Below are 26316 nucleotides of genomic sequence, written 5' to 3' on the forward strand. Positions count from 1 at the left end.
ACTCCAACGCTAAACCGGCTTTACAACATTGCAGATTTGTTGAGGAAATGCTTCAGACAGACCCAATTGTTCTCAAAACAACTATGAGGCTCGAAAATACACGAAAATCAGCCATTCCCAACCCCACATTTTAGCACCCTTAAAGAGCAGAAACATTTCATGTAAGGATTTGGCAAAGCAAGATTTAAATCTGGCCACTGTCTTCAGAGCATTCTTCTAAACTTTGTGACTGATGTCCTGGCTGACTTTCTATTTATTTTCATATTTGAAGTGCCTGAACTGAAATGAAATTTTTTGGATAACTGCACAGCACTCGGTTGCAGCAGCACACTGTATACTGCCCTGACAGCTTGTGTTAGAAGTTCGTAAGCAGAGCGGAGATGCAGGACTGCGTTTTAAGGTCACTGCGGAGCTGAGAGACCGTGTCACAGCCTATCAGGGCCAGCACTCCCTCACCTGAGATCACCTGGGCGGCCCCCTGCTGCTCCAGGAACTCCTCCAGCAGCTGTGATTGGCTGGGGGGCGGGATGGGCTGGCAGAGGCCGTTCGGGTCGGACTCGGGCCAGGCGGAGTTCTGGTCTCCTGCAGCGGTGTCTTCTCGTCGGAGAGTCAGGTTAAGCGTCTGCTCGCTGAAGAGGGTCTGCATCAGACCCAAGTCCAGCGTGGACACACTCCTCCCGTTCAGAACCAGGATCTCGTCACCCCCTCGCAGGCCTGCAGGGGGCGCCAGACCCAATAAGACCCAATGAGGAAACAACAGTCTCTGAGCTGCAGCCTCCACTGAGTGGAGAGAACAATGAAGAACAGGTGGTTTGCAGCTTACATCATTAGGCCACGGCATTAAAACTGAATCTCTGTGGTGTTTCCTTAAAAAGATAAAATGAAGGGTCCTATTGACTGGATGAAATTAAAGTTATAAGATCAAACATCTGAAATGAGAGACAGCTGCCACTGTGCGTTTGAATTATGCATTTAATAATTAATTCAAAGCAAAATCAATACGATACCCTCGGTGAAGGCCAGACCCTCAGGGAGCACCTCGCTGACAAAGACCCTGCTGTTCCCAAATCCGTCCACATGGCCGGTGACCGCGAACCCTGCCGGGCACACCAGGGGGTCAAAGGTCACAGCAACGCAATTTTACATATTACACAGTACACTGCACCACTGCACTCTCCATACAAAGAGCAGACACCTGTATCTGTGGCAGATCATAATGCTCACGGTTCAGCATATGGAGCATACAGACTGACTCACCGAAGTCCACTGTGCTGGTGGGACGTGACATGCATAAGGTGTACACATTGAGGGGACAGACCTCCAGCTCGTCGTAAATCTGTGAGGGAGAGAAGCGGCTGGGTGAGCCGGGAGCTGTGAGCTGGACCGAGGGCTGGGAGTGTGGCTGTGAGGGACAGGGGGTCTCACCAGGTCCAGGACGAGGTCTCTGGGTGCAGGCGTGCTGAGCTCGGTGCTCTGCCCGACCCGTCTGCGCAGACGCAGGCAGTACTGGCTGGGCTCCAGCTGCTTCAGCTGCAGAATGACCGCACCAGGGTTACATTACATTACACTGTATTACGTTACATTACAATCATAATTACCCATTACACTGCGTTGGTCTGCCGTCCTCACACTCGCTTACAGAGGGGCTGTAATCAGAGCAGCTGCAGCTGGCCCTCATTTCACAATCTACAGGACACTAAACCCACTGCAGCCCCCTCAGCACCATGCTCATTCTCACAGTCCCTTCTCCTGTGTGTGGCTGTGTTTACCTGCCTGTCTGTGTGTGTGTGTGTGTGTGTGTGTGTGTGTGTGTGTGTGTGTGTGTGTGTGTGTGTGATGACAGACACAGTGTCCTGTCTGTAATGGACACGCTGTGTGTTTGTGTGTGTGTGTGTGTGTTTGTGTGTTTGTGTGTGTGTTTGTGTGTGTGTGTTTGTGTGTGTGTGTGTGTGTGTGTGTGTTTGTGTGTGTGTGTGTATGCGTGATGATAGACACAGTGTCCTGTCTGTAATGAACATGCTGTCTGTGTGCAGGTGAGCTCTGCTCCACCACCTGAGAGGCAGAGTGGTGACAGATGAGGAGCCATCCACCACCCCCCCGAACAAAGACCCCCCCACAGTGTGTGAGCTGCGGCCGGGGGGCACGGAGAGATTCGGCACAAAGAAACACTGTTCTCTCACAACGAGATACTGCGCGCAAAAACCGAACAAGCGACTTCACGGATTTAGGGGAGACGGTAATCAGGTATTAAAAAGGAGAATCTCCATTCTCTGTGCTGAATTTCTTGAGACGATGTAAGAAAACATGTTTCATTTTAAAACACAGGTTTGTCTGAATCATTTTGAACTGTTTCCAGTTTTCCAGAAAAATGCTGACTTTGTTACAAAGAGCCTCATTCTCCGATGCTGTGTTAATCGCGGTATATCTGTACAGGTGTGTATAACATTTGAACAGTATAACATGCATCCCTCTCCTCAAGAGTGTGACACTGTGAAATCTCCGCCTGTGTGCTCCTACCTTGCAGGCCAGGGTGAGCACCTCCTCCACAGAGTGATCCTGTTTCACTGCCACAGAGATGACCTGGCTGTCTGGCATCACCACACAGGCTGGAGTCTCCAAACTGATGTCCCAGTGACTGCCTTCAGGTGGTGCTGTTGAGCACTGGGTAACCAAGCCATCCAACCTCTGTTTCCATAGAGGAAAAGAAAAAACATTCAATCAGTAATTTAGTCTGGACTGTTTGAAAATGACAAATCACACTTATCCACACAGGAATTCTCTATCATATATGAGTCACTATGAGACTGTATTAATCTAATCTAATTAATAGACTGAATGAATGATTGACGTTGACTTTAATATAATAAATATGTTGAAAAAGAGTTCTATTCCTGGACAGTTGCATTACATAGGTTGATGTTAATGTTAAGAAACCAAAAACCCAAATAATGGGCATTTCATAGCATAGTCCCCTCTGCTAGTAACGTGCTGGAATTACTGGGGTATCTACTGTATAATAGTATATATGCCATAATACCGGATTCAGACACATGATCGAGGATGTAAGAGATGGTCATCGGAGATACGGGACTTCCTCTGTGTGCTGTATGCTGACTCTGTGCCAGCTGATTGTTGTTGGGACTTCAGGCCTCTGAACGGCAGACCGGGTCTGCACTGTGAGGGTTTTTCATGCTCAGGCATTGCAGGGATTACAGTAAGATTGTGACCCAAAGCTAACGACGCACCAAATTAAAACAAAATAGAATATGTGTAATTTACCCCGCAAGATGGCACAGCTATTGGAATACCTATGTGCAAAACTGCACCAAACTAAAGCAACTGACTTCCGTCTGAAAGCTGATGTTCCGCTGCACACCCTGGCAGCTGTGTATTGGCTGGTGTGAGGCCCAGCCGAGAGACGCTGGTGTTTCTGGAAGCCACTTGGCGCCGTTGTAAACCTCAGAGCCGTTTATCCCCTCAGACGGCACAGCACCCTGTCACTCTCAGAGAACACAGCGCTTTGATTCTGCAGGGGGGACTTCTACAAGTGGAAGAGTCCCAATTCACTGACAGGAGACAACACAGCTGGCTTAGGTACACCCCCTTGGACAGAGGTGCTTTGGTTTGGCCCAACGGCCGGCTTTTTTTGGGACTGTCCTCACCCATTGGCAAGAGAAAAGCAAACAATAACATCAAGCCCTGAAGGGTGGAAACACCGGGAGAGAGAGAGCACTCATCGCCTCTGAGACGCGTGTCCGTGAGGTGGAACAGCCTCACGTGTACCGCGTACCGTCAAGGCTGCCACTGTTCGGGTGAATATGCTTCCAAAAACTGTTCCAGATACACACAAAAAGCTGTTTATTCCCTCATTCATTTGCATACATTTCAGTTTGTGAGGTAATGGGTTTTTTTTCTTGCAGTGTTTCTCCCAGGGTGCCCCCTGCACGCGCTGCTTTGGCCCCCCCGCGCCCCCCCGCATCCCCCCGCACCCCCCCCAGCGTGATGCTGCTGGAACGTTCTGCTGGAACAGTCGGCTGTCTCCTGCAGCAGCTGAGTTACTGTGCATCCATTCATTCATGACCACAGAGCTGCAAACGGCCCAGGCAGCTTTCCACCACCCTCTGCCAAGTCTGCGCGCATGTCACTTCCTGTTCGGCCACGGCAGACCTGGGGGGGGGTGTCTGTCTTCCTACTGCATGGGGGATTGCAGCCATCCACCCAAACCTCTGCCCCCCCTGGGGGTAGCAGAGAGCATTTCACGGCCGGTGATGCAGACAGGACAGAAAGGAGCAGAGAGGCCTCGCTCCGGTTGAAGCACTGTGAGGAACGCCCCCCCCCCCCCCCCCCCTCCCCCCCAACAACGTGCCCCCCCAGCACGTGGCGGCCCCGTGTGTCTCCCCCATAGCATCAACAAATCACCAGCCCACTGTGACAGCTGCAAAAGAGGCCCCGCAGCACGCCACGCTGGCCGCGACAGGGGCGCCCGGGATAAACCAATTACAGCCTAATCTTCCCTGCACCCAGACCCCGGGACAACCGGGCGGCAAACTGCACCCTTACAGAGGGGAGAGGCTCTCTGAGGGGGGGAGACTCAGGGCTAAAAACAGCCGGGTGAGAGATTGAAGGTGCTCTGTGTTTAACTGGGAGGGAAAGCGCGTGTGTGAGTGGGTGTGAGATGTGAGCGTGGAACTGATCTAATAGGAAAATCACAAGCCCCTCATTAAAGCTAAAGGAGTCCTCACCCAGGGACAGGGAAAGCCACCTCCAGGAATAGCACGGCTCATCTTTATAATGCCTGCACTTTAACTCCATATGAGACGCCGGTAACCACATTACAGCCCATTAGCCTGAAAGGGCAGACTCGTGCTCTGAGCATTTCTGCTCTGGGTTTCCACTCTGACCCCGACTCTGTCCACCAAGCCCGGGGGTACAGCCCACTGCGGCCAGAGAGGGGACAGCCTCCACCCCAACCTCCACGGGACGGAATGAGACACACTGTCTACCCTCAGAGTGTAGTCACACAAGGGTGAGGTTTAACGCAAGAACAGTAACAGTTCTCACAGACTCCAGTCCTCATCCCTACCACACACCCCATCCTAATACAGAATCCCACAGTGGAGGCTGGGTCCTCAGTCCATGTCCCCAGACCAGGCGTTTATAGGTCTGACAGTGCCTAACGCCATGCTGGTTCTCCCTCAGATGTGGATTACCGAGCTCAGATTCTTCATTAAAGGGATGCTCAGCAGTGATTCCCAGTCTTAAACGAGCAGCTGTTAAGGAGACGCCCCTAAAAGCAGGCCCAAGGTATCCACTCCCTGTCTGAACCGCACCCCCCAGATCGCTCTGGGAACGCAGTGTCCACAGGTAGCAGGTAGCACAGGTAGGCCACGCTCATACCTGTGCTCACTGTGCTGTTCTGCTCACTGAAGCGTGAGAGACACCCTTATTCCACAAATTCTTTCATAAAGTTTGTTTATTCACCCCCACCTCCCCGATCAGAGTGCCATAACGGGGTGGGGGGGGGGGGTGATACGGAGAGTTTACGGCCAATCGGTTCGCGCCACATGTCTGGCTCACCTCTGAGCTGCTGGGGGGAAGATGGCTCAGCTGTCCTCCACCATTACTCTCGAAAATCTGCAAGACACAGAAAAAAAAACACATACGCACTCATAAAAATAATCACAGTCATGCTTCCAGCAGGGGTAACCCAGACCAACACAAACACTATAAAAAGAAGCGCATTTCCACTTCATACTTAATTAAAAACCTTCCCAGCTCAGCCACCCGCTTTGATACTATTTCCACCCAGATTGGAGTAAAAATAAACGTCTGAGGTTTGCTGGAAATAAGGAGTGGAGTAGCGAGTGAGGAAATTACAGCCTCCGGAGGTGAACACATGAAACGGCTACGCTAGCACGGCCAGGCTAGCCACTCTGACTCCCCCAGCGCCAGCCTGCCGTCTGCCCCGCTGCGGTGGGTGCTGTCCGCCCCATCTGCCTCCGGCATGGGCAACTAATGAGAGATGAGAGTACCGTCTCGGTGCTCCCCGGATCCAGCATCACCATGGCTGTGCTGAGTCCAAACACGGCCAGCGGATCCGGGCCGACTGCAGGAGCTACCTACAGAGATAATGCTAACTGCACTGAGCACACACACTCTGAAGCTGATAAAAATGTCTGACCTTAACCGAAAACAGACAGAGGGACTCGTGTTGGAATCCTGTGGGTAGCAGAGGGAAATGCCTCCTTCCCCCCAGAATTCCTGGATATCTAACGCTGACTCACTCGGAAATTTGGAGGCGTTCCTGGAGACTGTGGGTGCGTGTGAGACCCTGTGTGATCGGGACTGATTCACCTGCGTGTTGGGGGGGGTGGCCCCGCTGAGGCACGGGCGTGAGTCACGTGTATGCATGCTCTGGGACACAATCGGCAGGGTCATGCTAAGCCCCTGGGTTTTCGCGGGATCGGGGTGCGTTCCCGCAGGGTGAAGTCAGCCCTGGGGAGGCGGGGGGGGGCGTGTTCTGCAAAATGAAACTGCCGCGCTTCTCAGCACAGGAGTGGAGGGCAATGAAGAGGGAGAGCTTCATCACTGCCAGAGGAGAGAACACGCTGTCCCCCTCACACAGGCTTACAGGCTTAGTCACACCCTACACCCTGCCAGCTGAAACCCTACACCCTGCCCCGCTCACACCCTACACCCTGCCAGCTCACAGCCTACACCCTGCCTGCTCGAACTCTACACCCTGCCCCGCTCACACCCTACACCCTGCCCGCTCAAACTCTACACCCTGCCAGCTCAAACCCTACACCCTGCCAGCTCAAACCCTACACCCTGCCAGCTCACACCCTACACCCTGCCCCACTCACAGCCTACACCCTGCCCTGCTCGAACTCTACACCCTGCCCCGCTCACAGCCTACACCCTGCCCCGCTCACAGCCTACACCCTGCCCGCTCGAACTCTACACCCTGCCCTGCCCACAGCCTACACCCTGCCCCGCTCGAACTCTACACCCTGTCCACTGAAGGAGGCATGAGCAGGAACACGCTTCTCTGTTGTAAAGCTCTGAAAGCAAAGACAAGCGTCTGCATTTCAGCTTTGCAATGAGAAACCGGCCCGACCGCAAAGCGAAAGCAGGGCCCCGCTCTGCAGGAAAAGGCTGTTCGACATGAACAGCACGGGACGCGTGTTTACGGCCTCTGAGCTGAGAAGCAGACAGCGCTGTCCCGCTGGGTTTACACACCTCCTTTATGTCCTCAGCAAGGCGCAGTTAAAGCAGGCCTCCGGATTCCTGCACTCAAGCGGAGGAAGCAAATGGTGAATGACACTCTCGGCCTCCCTCCGCCACCTAACGCTCCCCTGAACGCTTTCCCAGACCCTCTCTGTGAGAGAGAGGGCGGGCTCGGCCTGCAGCTCTCTCAGAGTAATTAATAGGCTTTTTTTAATACAGTTTTGTTGTATTACCGTTATGACTGTAAAAGTGGGCCAGGCCCGGTTCCAGAAAGCAGGGCCCTTTGGATGATTAGCGGACGCCGCGGTTTACACAAACCATCTGCCGGTCCCCGCAGGGCCCTCTGCAGCTCGCTGCAGTTTGCCACATATGGCTTTTAATAATTCATGTTCAATTTCTGTCCCTTCGCCCGTCACCACCTCCTCACGCGCCATGAAATTATGCAACGTCTAACTGGGGCCCATTACAGAGGGCGCAGCTTTTGAGGGATCTCCAATCGCCCGACATATGTCAAGAAGGAGCAGAGTATGAATTTTTAAAAGGGACCGATGAGGGGCATTTTGTGCGTTTTTGGCGTTTGGCCAGTCCCCTGCTGAAGCGGAGACTGTTTTTGAACCTAGTGCAGAGATCTCCGTGGAGGGGCAGAGATTGCCGCACAGCACTCTGGGAGATCACTAGCTTGCCTCGCTAAGGGTCAGAGTGGGGACGCCATGGGCTCTCAGACAGAACTGTTGTGTGAGTTGATACTCCGTTTTAAAGATGGAAGCCTCCTCTCAGTGTAGCAGGGGAGAGATATATTCATCTGGCAGCAGTGGACACTCATATGCTGACAACGCTGGCCTGCTGTATCGGGACCATATGGCCCTCAGATCCAAAAATAGCCACCCTATTCTTTAGGAGGGGGCCGAGCTGGAAAACACATCAATAAGTGATGAGAGTAATCTCCGACCTGACAGGAAAAACAAGCCTCTGCTGTGTTCACGGGAGTGATGGCCTTACAGAGACCTTCCCTCACAAAAACATGCGCTCTCCCCATTCCAGAGACGGGGCCTGGACTCCTGCCGGACCCGGGCTCTCCGGGGCGACTCTGCACACGCTTGTTGTGAAATCACTGCAAGAAAAGACTGGCTGCTCTGACAATGGCCTATAGTGCAGTATAGTGCAGCGTGTCCCATGATCCCATGCGGTGGGTGGAACGAAGCGTAGCATGTGGTAGGCGGGGCTAAGAACAGCCTAGCCCTGCTCGTACCTGTGTCACTGGCTGCCTCTTGTCCCGGCTGCGGCGGGTCAGGCTGTCCAGCCCCTTCAGAGAGGAGAAGAGCCGCCGCTTACTCCTCACGGCCTGGGACACCGAGCGAGAGCGCTTCCTCAGAGCGGCCTCGTCCCGCGAGCAGATCTGAGAGCACACACACACACACACACACACACACACACACACACACACACACACACGCGCACACACACACACACACACGCACACACGCACACGCACACGCACACGCACACGAATACAGATACAAAAACAAACACGCAAAATTGAGAGCACGATTCACATACTCATAAGAACAACACATCTCCCTGGTCAGATTAAAGACAGTAAATGCATTACACCAGTATTACATAGTGAGAATACAGGTTAATTAATCAACAACTAAACAATTTTGTACTGAAGCTTCAGAGCGAGTTAAAACCATCAGGTTGGATTGTCTGCATTTAGGTTTAATGTTCTGTGCATACAAAACTCTGAGTGACATGCAGGATACAGAGAGGCCCATTCCAATGAGCTGAGCCTTCAGCTCCATGCTTACCAGGGCATGGAAGGAGGACACGGAGAAGAGACCCAGCCGACCGAGGGCCATCTTGGAGGGGCGGCTGACGGCGGCCAGGAGGCTCTTGGGGTTGGGGAGCTCGCCGCCCTGCAGGCTGGCCAGGTAACAGCGCAGGCGGAACAGGTCCACGTTGAACTTCTCCAGGTTCTGATCCCACTGCTGGATCTGTGTGGGGGCGGGGGGGGTGGGGCAGGGCAAGGGGGTGAGAGCAGGGGTGAGGGGGGGCACTTCCTGGGCTATAATCACTTCCAGATGTGCTGCTGCTAAGACGGGTGGGGGAGGGGGCAATCCGCCCCCAAACCCTGCCTGACGTGTGTGAGGAGAGAGACGAGGAACAGAGAACCCCCCCCCCACCCCCCAAACAAAGCACACCCACAGCAAAGCTCTGGGAAAACCAGGAGCATTCCCACACAGCGTAAATTATCCAGGAGGGGTTTATTTGTCTGGCTGGGCTCTGGTTTTACGAGAGCATCCTGGTGATAAAGGCTCACGTTTTCCATGCAGAGGAGACTGACCTTCATTAAGTCCTGATCCTATTTACTAACCCACCTCTCGTGTTTTACTCAGACTGTGTGAGACATCATTTCCACGCAGAGAAACGCCAGCTCAGCTGGGGGTTCCTGCTGGAGGCAGTCGGCGCAGCACAGACCACAGCGTCGTTACTGTGACACAGTGTTCCCCTGTTAAACGATACCGGGGTACCCCCATGACTGCTGCTGACTCTGCCAACACATCTAAAACTGACTGCTACCGCTTACTGTAATTACAGCTTTTCAGCTCCTCTGGACTGTTAATGGCTTGTGGTTTCAATGTCATCTTCATCAGATGTTTAAAGCTCATAAAGGGAGGGGGGAGGGGGGCGGGGTTTCACTGTATCTCTCTCTCGTTATGTTTCTTCCCCTCTCTCTTTCTGTCTCTGTCTCTCTCCTTCTTTCTCCCTCTCATTCTCTCTCTGATATTAGATCATTCTTTACTTCCTTCAAACACTTCTTTCTTCCTCTCCATCTCTGTCTTGGGTGCCTGATGCTGGACTATTTGAAATGCAAAAATCTGAAATTTAATTTGCCGGCAAAAGATTCATTTCAAGCAGACCCCCTGGGGGGGGGGGTGAGAGAGGAGCAGCTGGAGCGGGGGCGGGGCTGTGATTTCGGCAGGAGTGAGGCAGCGTGCGGAATGAGGCCAGTATGGGCAGAGCTCTCCGGGTGCCGCGGGTCTGATCTTGAGCTCCACCCAGGAAGTGAACACGCCGGCCTTTCCTGGCCTTTCATCTGAAGCCGGGGGGCAGTCACACCTCCTGCCGCACCCCTACACCTCCCACTGTGCCTCCGCGATTCGAAAGGGGGAGCAGGGTTAGGAACCTCTCTCCTCTCTCTCGTGCAGACACACCAGTGTCCTGACCCTCCTGGGCCAGTCCCTGCCTGAACCCAGCTGCTGTGTGTGTGTGTGTATCAGTGTGAGTGTGTGTGTGTGTGTATCAGTGTGAGTGTGTGCGTGTGTATATCAGTGTGTGTGTGTGTGTGTGTGTGTGCCTCTTGCTATCAGTGTGAGTGAGTGCGTGTGTGTGTGTGTATCAGTGTGAGTGTGTGCGTGTGTATATCAGTGTGAGTGTGTGCGTGTGTGTGTGTGTATCAGTGTGTGTGTGAGTGTGTGTGTGTATATCAGTGTGTGTGTGTGTGTGTGCCTCTGCGTATCAGTGTGAGTGAGTGCGTGTGTGTGTGTGTATCAGTGTGTGTGTGTGTGTATATCAGAGTGTGTGTGTGTGTGTGTGCCTCTGCGTATCAGTGTGAGTGAGTGCGTGTGTGTGTGTATATCAGTGTGTGTGTGTGTGTGTGTGTGCCTCTGCGTATCAGTGTGAGTGAGTGCGTGTGTGTGTTCTCACCTGGCTCTCGATGGCCCTCCTGTTCTTCTGGTCGCTCACCACACACAGCTGCAGCTCGGCCATCTTCTTCATCTTGCCGTCCATGTCGATCTTCTGCAGCAGACCCTGCGTCTGGCTCCGGAGCAGCCGCACCGTGTCCTCCCTCCCGTGCCGCTTGGCGAACAGCGAGGCGCTGGCTGAGTGGATCGCCGTCACCCAGTTCTCCAGGTCCGTCTGGCTGCTGGCCTGAAAGGGTGAAACCGACCCGGCCCAGAGAGTTAGAACCAGGGGACGGAGGAGTCACCCAGGGCGGGGAAGGGTTAGTCAGCGTGAAAGCATTTTAGAAAAGCTTATTCTTCTCCTTTCTTCTTATCTTTACACAGTGAGGGACAGCACAGTGAGAATCTGTGAACCCCTGGGGAGCTCCCTCTCTGTCTCTCTCTCCATATCTCTCCCTCTCTCCTTGTCTCCCTCTCTCTACCTCTCTCTTCCTCTCTCTTTCTCTCCCTCTGATTTTTAACACACCTGAAGTGTTAAAATCTTGGCCAAGCACAGACCTGCCGGCACACCAGAGATTACGCACTCTCAGAAGGACAGGGCAACGCTCTGTTTTCTTACCAGCCTAACAGTGTGATTTGGTAAGGAGGTAAACCCCTTCCAATAAGCTAATCAAACCACCACTGCTTCACATTGTGAGCGCAGTTTAATGTTTTGCTCAACACTGAGCTTGTAAACTGGTGTGGAGAACGCAAAACAGACCTGACCGCTTTGCGTGCTTGTTTGCATGCCCACAGTGAAAAATGAGATCAGCAACCAACACATCCAACAAACAGACAAACACGCAAACTCTCCAGCGAACGTTTGGATTCTCTCCTGTCAGTCCTCTAAGAAATGCTCTCCATCCACAACCCTGCAGCTCCAGAGCTGTGAATGAGGAAAACCTTCATTATCACCAAGACAGCTGTTCCCACCTATAGTTATCAACCCATGAAAATAACTAACAGTCACTGTGCTGCTGTCTGTGAGGGCGGGGCAGAGGTGGCTGTGTGCGCTCTCTGTTTAAACTGTGGCTTCCCTTTAATCTCACAGCAGAGCGCAGCACTCCAGTGACCGCGGCTGGTAAAATCACCATAAAACACAGCAGCGTGGTCCGCTTTCAAAGCGGGCTGAAATACCCACTAATTAAGCACTCCTGCTTCTCGTTTATGGACTGGATCGTTATCAGGCCATCTGCATCGTTAGCACAGTCAGAACGGCGGAGTCCAGTACAGCACCGCAGTGTGGAGTGCATGAGAGGCCACACACACTGCAGGAAAACCCGAGGACAGACCCAGCCTGCTCCGCAACACACCCCACAGGCAGCTCGGGCGTACAGGTGAGAGAGACACACACACCTGGAACAGGTACACGTCCCCATAGGCGTTACAGATAGCTCAGAGGTACAGGTGAGAGAGACACACACACCTGGAACAGGTAGACGTCCCCATAGGCGTTACAGATAGCTCAGAGGTACAGGTGAGAGAGACACACACACCTGGAACAGGTAGACGTCCCCATAGGCGTTACAGATAGCTCAGAGGTACAGGTGAGAGAGACACACACACCTGGAACAGGTAGACGTCCCCATAGGCGTTACAGATAGCTCAGAGGTACAGGTGAGAGAGACACACACACCTGGAACAGGTACACGTCCCCATAGGCGTTACAGATAGCTCAGAGGTACAGGTGAGAGAGACACACACACCTGGAACAGGTAGACGTCCCCGTAGGCGTTGCTCAGGCAGAAGACGTGCTCCTTTTTGGGGTGCTCGGGGACGGCCTGCACGATGCTGTCCTCAGCCAGCAGGGCGTGGCAGGGGGAGAGGTCCTGCTCAGGCGTGTTCTTCCCGTAGGTCTCATAGAACCGGAGTGTGCAGCCTGCAGGAGAGAGGGGCGTGGTCAGAGAGGGTGGAACAGAGCCCAATCAGCTCAAACACCAGCAGAACAGACCCCAACCAGCTCAAACTACAGCAGAACAGACCCCAACCAGCTCACACTACAGCAGAACAGACCCCAACCAGCTCACACTACAGCAGAACAGACCCCAACCAGCTCACACTACAGCAGAACAGACCCCAACCAGCTCACACTACAGCAGAACAGACCCCAACCAGCTCAAACTACAGCAGAACAGAGCTCAACCAGCTCAAACATCAGCTCATTCAAACACAAATAACACTGCAAACACAGACTCAGCTACTAATAAAAAACCTGACCTCAGCATTCACAAATGTTCAGACAATCTTATTGCAAAATCTGAAATGCTGAGTCTTTGGACAAATCCTGCTCGCGCCTATAGGGACAGTGAAAATCCATCTTCATGCATCTCCGTCCTGAGAGCACTGTGGCTCATGCACCGACACACAGGACTGTACCGCACACTGGTGAAGGTCAAAAAGCTAAAGTGTCATTTAGCCTTACATCATAAAGCTAATTGTTCCCTTAAGAAAGGCAGAGTACAGCTGGAGGAGATTTTTCCACAGGCCAGATGACAGCTAAACCCAGGGGACTCCGGTCAGTGGCAGCTGCTCATAAATGTGGGGCCTCTGTGCCCTGGACCAGTGCCCTGCGGTCACGTCGTCATGACTACTGTTTCCACGGCAGCGCAGAGAGCAGGACAGCCCCTTTCAGAGGAGCAGGTAGTGCCTCCATCTCACACCCCAGGCATGCCACTCGACACCTGGGCAGGTGAGCCAGGTGCCTACTGTCCCCAGGCAGGGCGTAATATTTACCAAAATGAGATGGAAAAGGATCCGCAATAAGGACACAATGTGTGGCTCAAAACCTCACACTGTGTGACAAACGTTCCCTGCCACCACATCGGTATCGGCTTACCAAACTCATACTTCTCACTGTGTCAGTGACAATGGGATTTCCTTACAGTGCAGACTAAAGGGACACCATTGGCATTCCTGTGTTATCAACAGCCTCCTTTCAGTTAAAGCACAGACACCTCAGGTTTCACTGAGAAGGGATGCTCCAGCAGGAAGGAGGAAGCCTTCCTGAGCTCTCAGCCTGGAAATGTGACCCGGCTCACTGTATAATCACTCGCTGAGCTTCACCACATATCCGTAATGCAAGCGTAACCCCCGAGGAGCACGCAGGGTATCAGCTCACTACCAGCTCTCAAACGAATGGAGCTGCCGTGTGATGTGTGATCCCCACCACTGTACCTCTCCCACAAACTCAACTCAAACTGCAAAAATACAACAAAGAAATCACTATCTTACGAGAGTCACCACTACTCTAATATCATTTGACAGTACAGGGATACTACATTACCATGGACAATCCATTTTTACTCATTAACAATAATGCAATTTTAGCATGACAAAGTGTGCCGCTGGTTAAGCAGTCAGTACTTGCTTGTGAAATGTAAATTCAGGTACAATAAAGTACAATAACATTTTGAAATCTACCGCATTATAACATCATAAATGTCATGTGTCACCCCCCCCCCACCCCTCAACGTTTGAGCATGAGTACATTAACATATCCTAAAACCCACGCCTCCCCCTTAACCCCCCACGTTTGAGCATAAATACATGATGACATCCTTAGCTCCTCACTCCCCCTCACACCCCCCTGCACCTTTGAACATAAATACATTATAATATCCTAACCCCCCCCCCCCCCACCCACCTTTGAGTGTGACCCAGTGCTGCTTCCAGCGGCGGCGGGGGGCGAGCTCCAGCTTCCTGTCCTTGCTGAGGGTGAGCAGGGCTTTGAAGCAGAGCCATCCGGCCCTCCGCACCACGCCCTGTTCCTTCTCCAGCAGCAGGTCCAGCTGCTCCAGTGAGCCCCGTGATTCGCTGCTGGAGTCGGCCGTGCCGTCCCCCTCACCCTCAGAGGGCTCCGCCCCCTCCGTCTGCCCCGCCCGCTCCTCCGGCCCTGGCCCCACCTCCAGCTCCCGCATGAAGCTCTCGTAGATGTTCTGCCGCAGGGCGTCGCCGCCAGAGGCCACGCACAGGGCCGATGCCCCCTGGCCGATGCCCGCCTGCCACAGCGGCCCCGACGCCAGGGAGACGGAGCCTGAGTCCGCTGTCAGCCCGTCCACCCCGCTGTCAAAACAGTCGGCACCGTCACTGCTCCGGGGCTCCTGGGGGGGGGGGGGGGATGACATGAGTCAGAGGGACCTGCGCTGACCCCCCACAGGTGACCATCAACATCATCACCACCTGTACTACAAGCTCAGCAAAATCACCATGCTTTCATATCAAAGACTACAATAATCACACGAAGAGCAGGTACACTGCAGGCCACAAATGGGAAGTTTGTTTTATGTATGTATGTGAGAGAAGAGGAGGTGGTGTGTCAGTGATCTCACAGCCTCTCCCAGCATGCAGAAGGGCACTCCCGCCCCCCCGTACCTGCGGCTTCCTCCCCGTCCCCCCGTACCTGCAGCTTCCTCCCGCCCCCCCGTACCTGCGGCTTCCTCCCGCCTCCCCCCCGTGCCTGCGGCTTCCTCCCCGTCCCCCCGTACCTGCGGCTTCCTCCCCGTCCCCCCGTACCTGCGGCTTCCTCCCGCCTCCCCCCCGTACCTGCGGCTTCCTCCCGCCTCCCCCCCGTACCTGCGGCTTCCTCCCCGCCCCCCCGTACCTGCGGCTTCCTCCCCGCCCCCCCGTACCTGCGGCTTCCTCCCCGTCCCCCCGTACCTGCGGCTTCCTCCCGCCTCCCCCCCGTACCTGCGGCTTCCTCCCGCCTCCCCCCCGTACCTGCGGCTTCCTCCCCGCCCCCCCGTACCTGCGGCTTCCTCCCCGCCCCCCCGTACCTGCGGCTTCCTCCCGCCTCCCCCCCGTACCTGCAGCTTCCTCCCCGTCCCCCCGTACCTGCGGCTTCCTCCCGCCTCCCCCCCGTACCTGCAGCTTCCTCCTCTTCCTGCTCAGGCTTCCTGTCCAGTCGCTGATGCGCCGGATGCGGCTCTTGAGCGCGTCCTTCCTGCCGTTGCCGTCAGCGACGGGCCTGGGCTTGCGGCAGGGCAGAGTGTAGGAGGCGTAGCGCCGGCCAGCGGGACAGTCTCCCCCCAGGGACACGTCCGGAACGGAGGCCACGGAGACCCGCTGTGGGGAGAGGGGGGAGTCCAGCGTCTGAGTGGAAGGGGGGAGAGCGGGGGGGTCCCTGTGGAGGTCAGCGCTGGACACTGGGGAGGGGTGGAGGTCAAACCCCCCCAGCTCTCCCGGCAGAGACAGGAGCTCCTCAGGGAGGCGGAAGGGAGGTGTGGCATCATTCGGGAAGCGGGAGGGGGGTGTGGTGTTCTCAGGGAGCCGGGAGGGGGGTGTGGCGGCCCCGCCCTGCTCGGGACAGTGGCCGCAGTCTCTGCCGGTGTCCGCGGTGAGGCCGGAGGAGCAGGTGTGGTCAGCATCGCTCAGCTCCACGCCGGGCCCCCAGGGAGAGTCGTACCAGGAGCCGTCGGAGCTCAGCGAGCTGCCCTGGCTGGTCCTGAGGGCACAGTCGGGTGGGGGCTCAGGCCGGCCGGGTGGGGCTGCCATCTCGAAGGCGGGGGAGTATTTCAGCAGCTGCACAGGTCCTGCCGAGTCCTCCGAGCCCTCAGACCCGCCCCAGCCGCGGTAGCCGTCCGGCGCGGGTTTGGCTCCGCCCGCGTTGGTGAACTCCACCCTCAAGCTGCCGTCCTCACTCAGCAGCACTTTGGGGCTGCTCTCGTCCTCCGCCGGCGCCCATAGCCCCGCCCCGTCTGCCACCCCGAACCCATTCAGCGCCCGCCCGCTCCGGCCCGCCTTGTAGCCATGCCCGCTGTAGCCGTGGGGGTAGCCGTTTTCGGCGGGCAACAGAGACCCCGTCTGCGCGCAGTCTTGGGGGAGACTGGCCCAGCGCTTGCTCCCGTGGCTGACGTAGTCATAGTGATGGGACAGGTATGGCTGGCTGCTCTTGTGCTGGGTCAGGCAGCTCCGCCCCGCTGCCCGGGACTTGTACCCCGAGCCCCCTTCTCTGCCCCTCCACCAGCTGTGGGGAGACAGGGCCTCCTCTTTGGCTGAGCGGAACCTCAGAGAGCAGGACTTCTGTTTCCCTGGGAAGATGAAGCCGTTGCCCTTGGGCCCCGGGATGCTGTACAGGCTGTCAGAGTTTCCCATCGCGATCTGCAGGGCAGAGGAAAGACCTCATTCTGCATTCACACATTCCCCCAGGCTGAAGCAAATCACTGCCTCACTTTCAGCAAACCACACGTCGTAAGGGAAAGAAACTACACTGCGTTACATGCATTTAGCACTCTTACTCAGAAAGCCTTCCATCGCATTGGAACATAAGTGTAACCATTCAATTTAAACAAGCAATAGTGTCAGACCAGGCTCACAACACTCCCAGGCCAGTGAGTGTGAGCATAACATTATTCAAGCCCTACCACGAGTTAACTCTGTGGCAAATTAACTCTGACAAAAGCCAAATACAGCATTAACTGAAAACACAGCATAGATTAAGCTGTGCTCAAGCTTTACCAGACTAGCAGTGAGATGCTGAAATCTTTAATTATTCACAGGTGTTATGCAGCATCACATATTCCCCAGAGAGACAAAAATCCTGTCAACAGCTCAACGATTATACCTATTAACCGCAAAGGACATTATCGCCAGCACACCTGTATTGGGCAACAGTCTTACAAATGGTTACTTAAAGGCATTCTCCTGTTCTTACTCAACGACTCAGCCCTAATCTCAGTGTAAGACTGGGAGAGTCTGCCGGGCTGCGTGGATCAGACGGCCCGACAGGGCTGCGCTTCTGACACACACAGTCTGCTGCGTGGGCGCTGAGGTGAGCATCTTTACCAGTTTCGGCGTTCCTCTTCAGGGCAAACCCTACTGGTGCACATGGTCCTCCTCCTTCCAATTGCTCACCTGCAGGAAAGACCAGCAGCAATCACACACAGCTCAAACCCCGCCCCACAGTCACCGCCCCAAAGCCGACATCACCTACAGTTTCCCACTCTGTCACACTACCTTAATGCACTTCAGTTAGTCTTAAACTCCAGAATCACATTAAAATGGGCTTATTTTGCATCAGTGAGTGATAATGACTCTCAGTTTTCCACAGCAGTGACGGCCTCCCTTCAACAGCCACAAAGCCCCCTCATTCCAACAGACTGGACTCTTATCCAGACAGGGGCTTGCAGGAAGCTGTCAGCCATGCATCCCTCACCCACCCCGCTGGGGGTAATGACCTGCCCCCCCTCACCCCCCCGGTGCAGCGCCACATCTGCTGCTGAGGATAAAGACCCCCCCCCCGACCTTCTGCAGCACCCTGCACACAGGCTGCATTCACAGGCCCCATTCAGAGGCCTGCCGCAGCTGAAGCTCTGCAGAGCGTTTCAGGGGCCTGTCACACGGCGCGGGGCGGGGTCCGGGGGGGGGACCGAGCGGCCGTGTCACTGCCGCGAGCCGCCCATTCAGCTCATTCAGGGCGCCGGGGCGAGGGGCTCTCTTTCTGCCCGCCCTGCCGGCACACGGTCGTCCACCCGCCATCTCCCTGCTCCAGGCGGCAGGCTCCTGCCAGGGGCGGGGCAGTCTTTTGTCAGGATTGTCGCCTTGCGATCAGACAAGCAGCAGAGAAAGGCTGAGGCATAATACAACACACACACACACACTCTCTCACATACACACACAAACGATCACAGAGACACACACTCACAGACACACACACAGATACTCTCACACACACGCACACACATGCACACACAGAATCTCACACAGTCTCACACACAGACACTCACACAGTCACACACACACAGTCACACACACACACACACACACACACACATACACACATACACACATACACACACATACGCAGACACACACTTGAGCCCACATTTGTAAAGCTCTCCTACAGACCATCTGCTTGCTCTGAAGGGGGCCCCCATCACCCCCAGCCCAGCTTTCTTCAGCCCCACACAAACCCCACAAAGACGCCCACAATGCCACAGGGCGCAGAGAGGACACAGTTCTGCCTCCGCACACACAGGGGGAGGGAGGGGGAGGGGTTGTCGTGGTTACCCACGCGACGGACGCTCACCACACACACACAGTCACGGTGTTCCCTCAGACTGCTGCCGCTGAGGTCTCCACACAGCCAAACACCCAAACTGCCTTCCTCACACACAGCCAAACACCCAAACTGCCTTCCTCACACACAGCCAAACACCCAAACTGCCCTCCTCACACACAGCCAAACACCTGTGGATCTGCCGTTTAAGGGTTAAACAGACCCTGGCCCTTCAGCTTCACCGTGAGGAAGCCTGCCTCTGCAATGCACTGATGTAGCAGACTCAGAAAATGAGACTCAACATGGCTCTCAGTCTGAGAGAGAGATATACAATGCATAAAACACATAACTCTTTAAAACTGAACCTACACCATTCACTTCAGTCCAGCCTAATTGTCAAGTAATAGCAAAGAAAAGAGGAGTCTGCACCTCCACCTTACAGTGAGTGCTCTCTCACATCCTTACAGGTAGATCCCTCTCCTGAACACCTTCACTAACGCCAGCCTCACTGCTAACACAAGCTTCACGGCTTTACGAGAAACTGAGGGGTTAGTGAGAAACGAATCCCTCCGATCAGGAACAGCAGATATAACCCAATAAATCAACATGTTTTCCTGTAGCATTAAAAGTAGAAAGTAAAAGCCCCAGAACAGACCATAATAGTATCCACATGCACTGCAATAAGAGGCCTCTTCACTGGGGTCATAGTTCAGTCGCTCAAATTTTGTCCTGGAGCGAGTTTATGACACCCTGAACATTAACAAATGAGTCTCCAAAGGTGGTGCATTTAATGACCTTCTTAGCTGATGCCCTCAGTCTTAAACGTGACACGTCACCCGTTTAAACAGCTGCATATCCAGTGAAATAAGGGTACTCTGCAACAGCTGTGCATAGACTTTCCCATTTCAGCCCAACTCAAGGAGACTGAGCGAAAGAGGGAAATGTTCACTTCGCCTGTGTGACATACTTTACCGGCTGTGACGGGAACCTGAGGAGACACAGCCCAGGAGCTACGGCTTTATTCCCAACGTGCTGCCATTGAGCATCCGGAAAGCCGAAGCCTCTCTGAGAAATTTCCGTGGAAGCAGAATATTGCTGGGTTGTGTGCTTGTACAGAGTAAGTGCAGAGAATCAGTGCATTTCTGCCAGTATGAACTCGAGTGACTTCTCACTTGGCAGAACAGCGCTGTGTGATGCTGGTGTCACTCAGTAATCCTCTGAGGGTATCGTCTCCGGTTCTCCGAAACCCCAGGCTGTCTCAAATACCCTCCTTCACCGCGTTCCGCTCTGACCACACACCCTGCTTTCTGATTGGATGAGCAGCAGGATGAGGTGGTGTCAATCGACACCAACCCTAACAGCTCAACACCGCTGCTAAGAGAGAGACAGACGGCCTTGCTAGGATTAACTGCCATCACCAATCAAAAAACAGAAAGATGTAACTTTGTGATGCTACAGCATAAGTCAGAGAGGTAGGCAAATTGCCAAAACTCACACACACACACACACACACACACACACACACACACACACACTCGTGAGCTAGCTCTCCTCCTGTGCATCATACGGACGGCCTGGCTTGGGAAAAGAGCTCCAGTCAAGATGGGTTTTTTTGGCTTTTGTTTGTGTGCTACACCCTCAGTGCTCTGTGTTTTTTTCTGTTTCCTGCCATTGGCTGCAGCAGGAGCCAGGCCCGGCCAAAGCGCTTTTCCATCGGGGGAAATGATGAAACGATTAGCCCAGACGCACTGCCACAATGGCGGCCGGCCACCGGGAAACGCACATCGACTGCAGCGTCTGACCCGGCATACCAGCACTGCCACGACACCGAAACACACGGGGAGGGGAGCGCACGCGTGTGTGTGTCTGTGTGTGGGGAAGGGCAGGAAGGGAGGACTGAGTGAGTGTGTATCAGAGAAAAAAGGAGAAGAAAGGGAGGGATTGAGGGTGAGCAGGAGGGGGGGGGGGTTGTAGCCTTAGCCTCTGTAGTGCTTTAGTGTTCAGCTGTGAGCTAAAATACCTCAATATGGAGAGAGAGAAACTCTCTCAAACCCTCACAAACGCACACAAACGCTCACAAATGCACACAAACGCACACAAACTCACACAAACGCACACAAACGCTCACAAACTCTCACAAACGCACACAAACGCACACAAACTCTCTCAAACCCTCACAAACGCACACAAACTCTCACAAATGTGCACAAACGTGCACAAACTCTCACAAACACACACAAACGCTCACAAACGCTCACAAACGCTCACAAACTCTCACAAACGCACACAAACGCACACAAACTCTCTCAAACCCTCACAAACGCACACAAACTCTCACAAACGTGCACAAACTCTCACAAACACACACAAACGCTCACAAACGCTCACAAACGCTCACAAACGCACACAAACGCACACAAACGCACACAAACGCACACAAACTCTCTCAAATGCACACAAACTCTCACAAATGTGCACAAATGTGCACAAACGTGCACAAACTCTCACAAACACACACAAATGCATACAAACTCTCACAAACTCTCACAAACGCACACAAACTTTACTCAACAGCACGTATGTGAGGCTGCGCTTTACCCGCGTTCACACGGTGCCCCTCTGACGCCAGAGGGCAGGCAGGGCCCCCGCTGCGTCGGAGAACGCAAGACGGCTCGGGAAATTCTCTCCCTTTCTCTGTTCCTGTTGGTCTGTTTACCGTGAGGCGCTCTCTGGCTCTCTTGGTCTGTTTACCGTGAGGCGCTCTCTGGCATTGGGGCGCAGGGTGTTCGCTTGGGTTTGGGGCGCCAGGAGCGCCTCACCCTGCCAGTGGAGACCCGAAACCCTCGGCTCCGGGGGGGAGCAGTATAACAGAGCAGGTGCCTCCCTGTTCCACAGTGTACAGTGCGCTAATCCCTCATTCACACTGCAGTGATGTCCATATGCATCACACTGCAGGCATTTAGCAGATGCCCTTATCCATTACATTGGGTACACTTTTTTTTTTACAATGTTACCCATTTATCCAGCTGGATATTTGCTGAGGAAAACATGAGTTAAGTACCTTGCCTGAGGGTACAGCAGCAGTGCCCCTGCAGGAATCAAACCGGCAACCTTTTGGTTACAAGTCCTGCTCCTTAACCACTATGCTACACTGCTGCCCCAGTGAGCCCTACCAGCAGCATCAAACAGTCATGTTTTCCCATGATCCATCACCTCGCTGAAGCGTTACTTCCTATTCAAAGTACTACCTTTAGCTTTCTAGGCTGTCTAGTTTCAGATTAGCAGAACTTAACTTGTGGTGGTGCTTGAATAGTGTTATGCTCACACTCACTGGTCCGGGAGTGTCGTGAACCTGGTCTGACACTGTTGCTCTTTCAGCTCGAACGGTGTAATGTCATTTCTTGTATGTATCTGTAAGAACTCCTGCTGATCATGTCTTTATCAGACACCACGAGTGCCCTTGTATCCTTGAGAAATGAGCAGTTAGCTGGAAATGCTTGGTTTTACCAGCCAGACAAGAAGAACCAGAAGATCCACCACCACACTGTGCCCCCCAGTAATTCCCCCCCACCACACCCTGGAAATGACCCCCATGCCCCATGCTACTGCAGACTTTACCATAACTGCCGTCCCCTGTGCTACTGCCAGACACAAGCACCCCCAATCCCGCCCCAAAACATTTGCCTATACAGACCTCCCAGGCCCAAACAGACAAACACTCACACACAGAGATATAGCAGAGACACTGAGTCCAAACAGACCAAAACCCCCACTCAGAGATGCACCAGACACCACATTAAACCAGACATACACGCCTGAGACTCCAGGCCCAAACAGTCCTAAACTCACACACAGAGACGTGTCAGAAGCTTACACTGAGGGGGGTGGGGGGATGGAAGGGTCTTTAACATTAGGGTGGGGGGTGGGGTGTTTCTAACGGGGAAGCAGTGGGGAAGCAGAGATTACAGAGCGCAGAAGAAAGCGGCCACACAAGGCTGCCCTCTGTTACAGGAAGCAGGTCCAAACCTCTCCGCGGAGCAGGAAGCCGGGCCCTGGCTGTGGAGAGGGCCTGCTTCCTCTCGGGACAGAGCCAGCCCTTGTGCTCCCTGTGCGGGCGGGGCCACACTTAGCGTTTGGCGTAGCCCACAACCACTTCCTGCCCCGGATGAAAACGCACAGGAGAACACGCCTGGCATTCCAGAGGGCAGGCAGACGAGCCGATCTGGTCCTGATCACTGCTGTGCTCATCTAGTCTGGCCTGGTCCTCATTGCATCTGTGCTCGTCTAGTCTGGCCTAGTCCTGATCACTGCTGTGCTCGTCTAGTCTGGCCTGGTCTTCATCACTGCTGTGCTCGTCTAGTCTGGCCTGGTCCTGATCACTGCTGTGCTTGTCTAGTCTGGCCTGGTCCTGATCACTGCTGTGCTCGTCTAGTCTGGCCTGGTCCTGATCACTGCTGTGCTTGTCTAGTCTGGCCTGGTCCTGATCACTGCTGTGCTTGTCTAGTCTGGCCTGGTCCTCATTGCAGCTGTGCTCGTCTAGTCTGGCCTGGTCCTGATCACTGCTGTGTTCGTCTAGTCTGGCCTGGTCCTCTTGTCCATGCTAACACCATGCTGGAGTTTAACTGAATAACAGTCACTCCGCTCTGTCCCTGCTGCCGCTGCTAAAAGGCTAATGATTAATAAAATTAGCTCCCCCCTCACTTGTTACCATATGGCAGGTTTCTGTGGCTTATAATTAAAGCCTCCCAATGCAATCCATCAGTGAAATTGACAGAAAGCAGAGGTACAGAAAGCAAGCAATGAATACATGTTCTACACAATGTCGCCTTATGGCCTAAGTAGTGTCTGAAAGGTGACCCAAGAATTATTTTCAGTTATTGTTACATAAAGGCAGAATGTCAGCAAAGGTTTAACACACTATGAACTCAAGACTGATCAGCGCAGCTGCACTGATCCTACTGAGGGAAATTTGTGTGTGTGTGTGTGTGTGTGTGTGTGTGTCTGCATGCACATGTGTGTGAGTGTGTGCATGTGTGTGCTCACGTCTGTGTGTGAGTGTGTGTGTGTGTGTGCGCATGTGCATGTATGTGTGAGTGTGTGTGTGTGTGTGTGTGTGTGTGTGTCTGCATGCACATGTGTGTGTGAGTGTGTGCATGTGTGTGTGTGTGTGCGCACGTCTGTGTGTGAGCGTGTGTGTGTGTGTGTGTGTGCATGTGCATGTGTGTGTGAGTGTGTGTGTGTGTGTGCGCATGTGCATGTATGTGTGAGTCTCTTCACTCATGCTCAGCTGCTTTCATTAAACACCACCCCAGGAGACCTCTTCCCAGGACCCACTCCCCCCCCCCCCCCCCCCACCCCCACCCCCACCCCCCTTTTCTCTGTCAGAGAGGGGCGCACAAAGAGTCAAATTATGCGCCTTTGTCCCGGTGGACACAAAAGCAGCGCCTGGCGAGGCCATTATCCCCAGCCTCCAGCTGCTGCCACCTCACCCCCCCCCGTCCCGAGGGTGCCCCCCCCCATCCATCACACACCATCAGAGTCATTATAGCAGCATTCCTGAGGAGAGCTGTCCGTGTGCAGCCGGGAGGGATGGGCACGCCCCCCCCCCACCCGTCTCGGTGTCACCTCCAGACATGCATCCCACAACACACATTACATTACCCCACATTACTGTCATTTAGCAGACGCTCTTCTTCAGAGTGACTTACATAGGTTACCATTTTTACCCATTTATACAGCTGGATATTTACTGAGGCAATTGTGGGTACCTTGCCCAAGGGTACAGCAGCAGTGCCTCAGCAGGAAATCGAACTTGTAACCTTTCAGTTATGAGGCCTTACCACTCTGCCACACTGCCGTTGCCCCAGAGAGAGGGAGCCAGACCCACCGACCCACTGGGCATGTCCTTCAGCTGATGTGTTCAGCCACACAAACTCAGGTGACACACGAGTGAATGTCAATGAGGATTACTTCACTTACAGTCTTCCTTCTTCTGAAAGAGTCAATATGCTGAGAATACTTTCCCAGCTGGCTCTCTCAGAAGGAAGCATGAGCACCGCATGTGGTAACTGAGATTTAAGCATATTTTAGATTTGCTTATCTAGAGAAACTTACATAGTAACAGGCAAACTATTCATTTCCATGTCTGGACGTTTTCTGAAGCTATTTAGGTTAAACACTTTGCTCTAGGGTCCAAAAGCGGTGTGCCACCTGGGAAATCAAGCTGGCAACGCTTGGTTTGAGAGCCCTGCTGTGTAACACTACACCACACTGCTGCCTGCTAATGATCTGTAAAAACTAGAATATATCTGAATATATGAATTATAATATCGATATTAGCTGTTATGCCAGTTAAGTCATTCTGTTACACAACATTATATACGATGCTATTTTTAACAGGGATTTGTTAGTTATGAGCTCTGGAGCGCTCTGTGCTTACACTAAATCAAGACATATAATTAGCTCATAGAGTGAAAGACCAAGGACATCCATTATATGGGGATTATGTGTCCATTGTACGTCCAGTGATAATTGTTTTCCTCTGGACCTGGTTTGTGAGGTCACCTTCCGCAATGGAGGCTCAAAAACCCCCACTTGCACTCACGAGGGTTCGGATCCTAAATCCACGTGACACGTGCACAAGGCACCCGTACAGCAGCCCCACACAGGTGCGCCCATGGGCGGGAGACGGTTGTCATGGTAACGCACCCAGACGGCCCCGCTTCTCCGTGCAGACCCGGGGAGCCCGCTCCAGCCTGTCTCCCCCTCTCTGAACGCACCTCTCTGGGGTTTCACCGCTCACACACCCCCCTCTGCAGAACACAGCTCGGCCGCTCTGACTGGGACCGATTTCACACAAACACGCTGGTGCACTCTGTTTTGTCTGAGATCAGAGGGCAATCCGGAAGTCTGGAACGGCGATTTTTATTAAGCCTGGAAGCTGAGAGGAGGAGAGTGAAAGAATTTTTAAAACCTGAGGGTGGTCTGAGCTTATTGCATTAAAATGGTTATATAAAGAGCTTTGGTTTTGTTCATTATGTTGGGACAGTGAAGCCACAGAGCACTTTGAAAGGATTGTTTTCTTCCTCAACACCGGCTCTGTGGTGACGGGTGGACTTCTGTGGTCAGAATGACACACCGCCTTAAGCTGGCTGCTTGATTACTTTGTTTAGGGAGAATGTGGGCTCCCGAAAATAAGCGCAATTCTGCCGGAATGTTCCGGTATCCACCCTGAGCCTCTCCTTCTCCATCCCTGCTGCTCCAGCATCTTCACTGCGCGGTACCCGAGGGGCCTGGCTGCTGTCTCCCTGTGGGATTCACACCCGTGTCTCTGCATGGTGACTGGCGCGCGGAGGATGAGTCTGTGTC

The 26316-nt window shown here is 53.8% G+C and overlaps 1 protein-coding gene across 1 annotated transcript in view; it reads right to left on the reverse strand.

Annotated features, from left to right (window-relative positions):
- Positions 1–26316, reverse strand: part of LOC118792335 (T-lymphoma invasion and metastasis-inducing protein 2-like) — a 52783-nt gene that overhangs the window by 12538 nt on the left and 13929 nt on the right. Inside the window, exons 2-14 of the mRNA XM_036550167.1 lie at positions 17736–17804; positions 15816–17051; positions 14599–15055; positions 12662–12834; positions 10939–11163; positions 9039–9224; positions 8480–8626; positions 5578–5634; positions 2518–2685; positions 1426–1530; positions 1258–1336; positions 1008–1097; positions 457–714 (exon numbers count right to left, since the gene is read on the reverse strand). Coding sequence (XP_036406060.1) covers positions 457–714; positions 1008–1097; positions 1258–1336; positions 1426–1530; positions 2518–2685; positions 5578–5634; positions 8480–8626; positions 9039–9224; positions 10939–11163; positions 12662–12834; positions 14599–15055; positions 15816–17045 — 3175 coding nt within the window. The 5' untranslated portion in view covers positions 17046–17051; positions 17736–17804. The remainder of the gene's footprint in view (positions 1–456; positions 715–1007; positions 1098–1257; positions 1337–1425; positions 1531–2517; positions 2686–5577; positions 5635–8479; positions 8627–9038; positions 9225–10938; positions 11164–12661; positions 12835–14598; positions 15056–15815; positions 17052–17735; positions 17805–26316) is intronic.

This window comes from Megalops cyprinoides, chromosome 17 (genome assembly GCF_013368585.1).
Source record: "Megalops cyprinoides isolate fMegCyp1 chromosome 17, fMegCyp1.pri, whole genome shotgun sequence".
NCBI lineage: Eukaryota > Metazoa > Chordata > Actinopteri > Elopiformes > Megalopidae > Megalops > Megalops cyprinoides.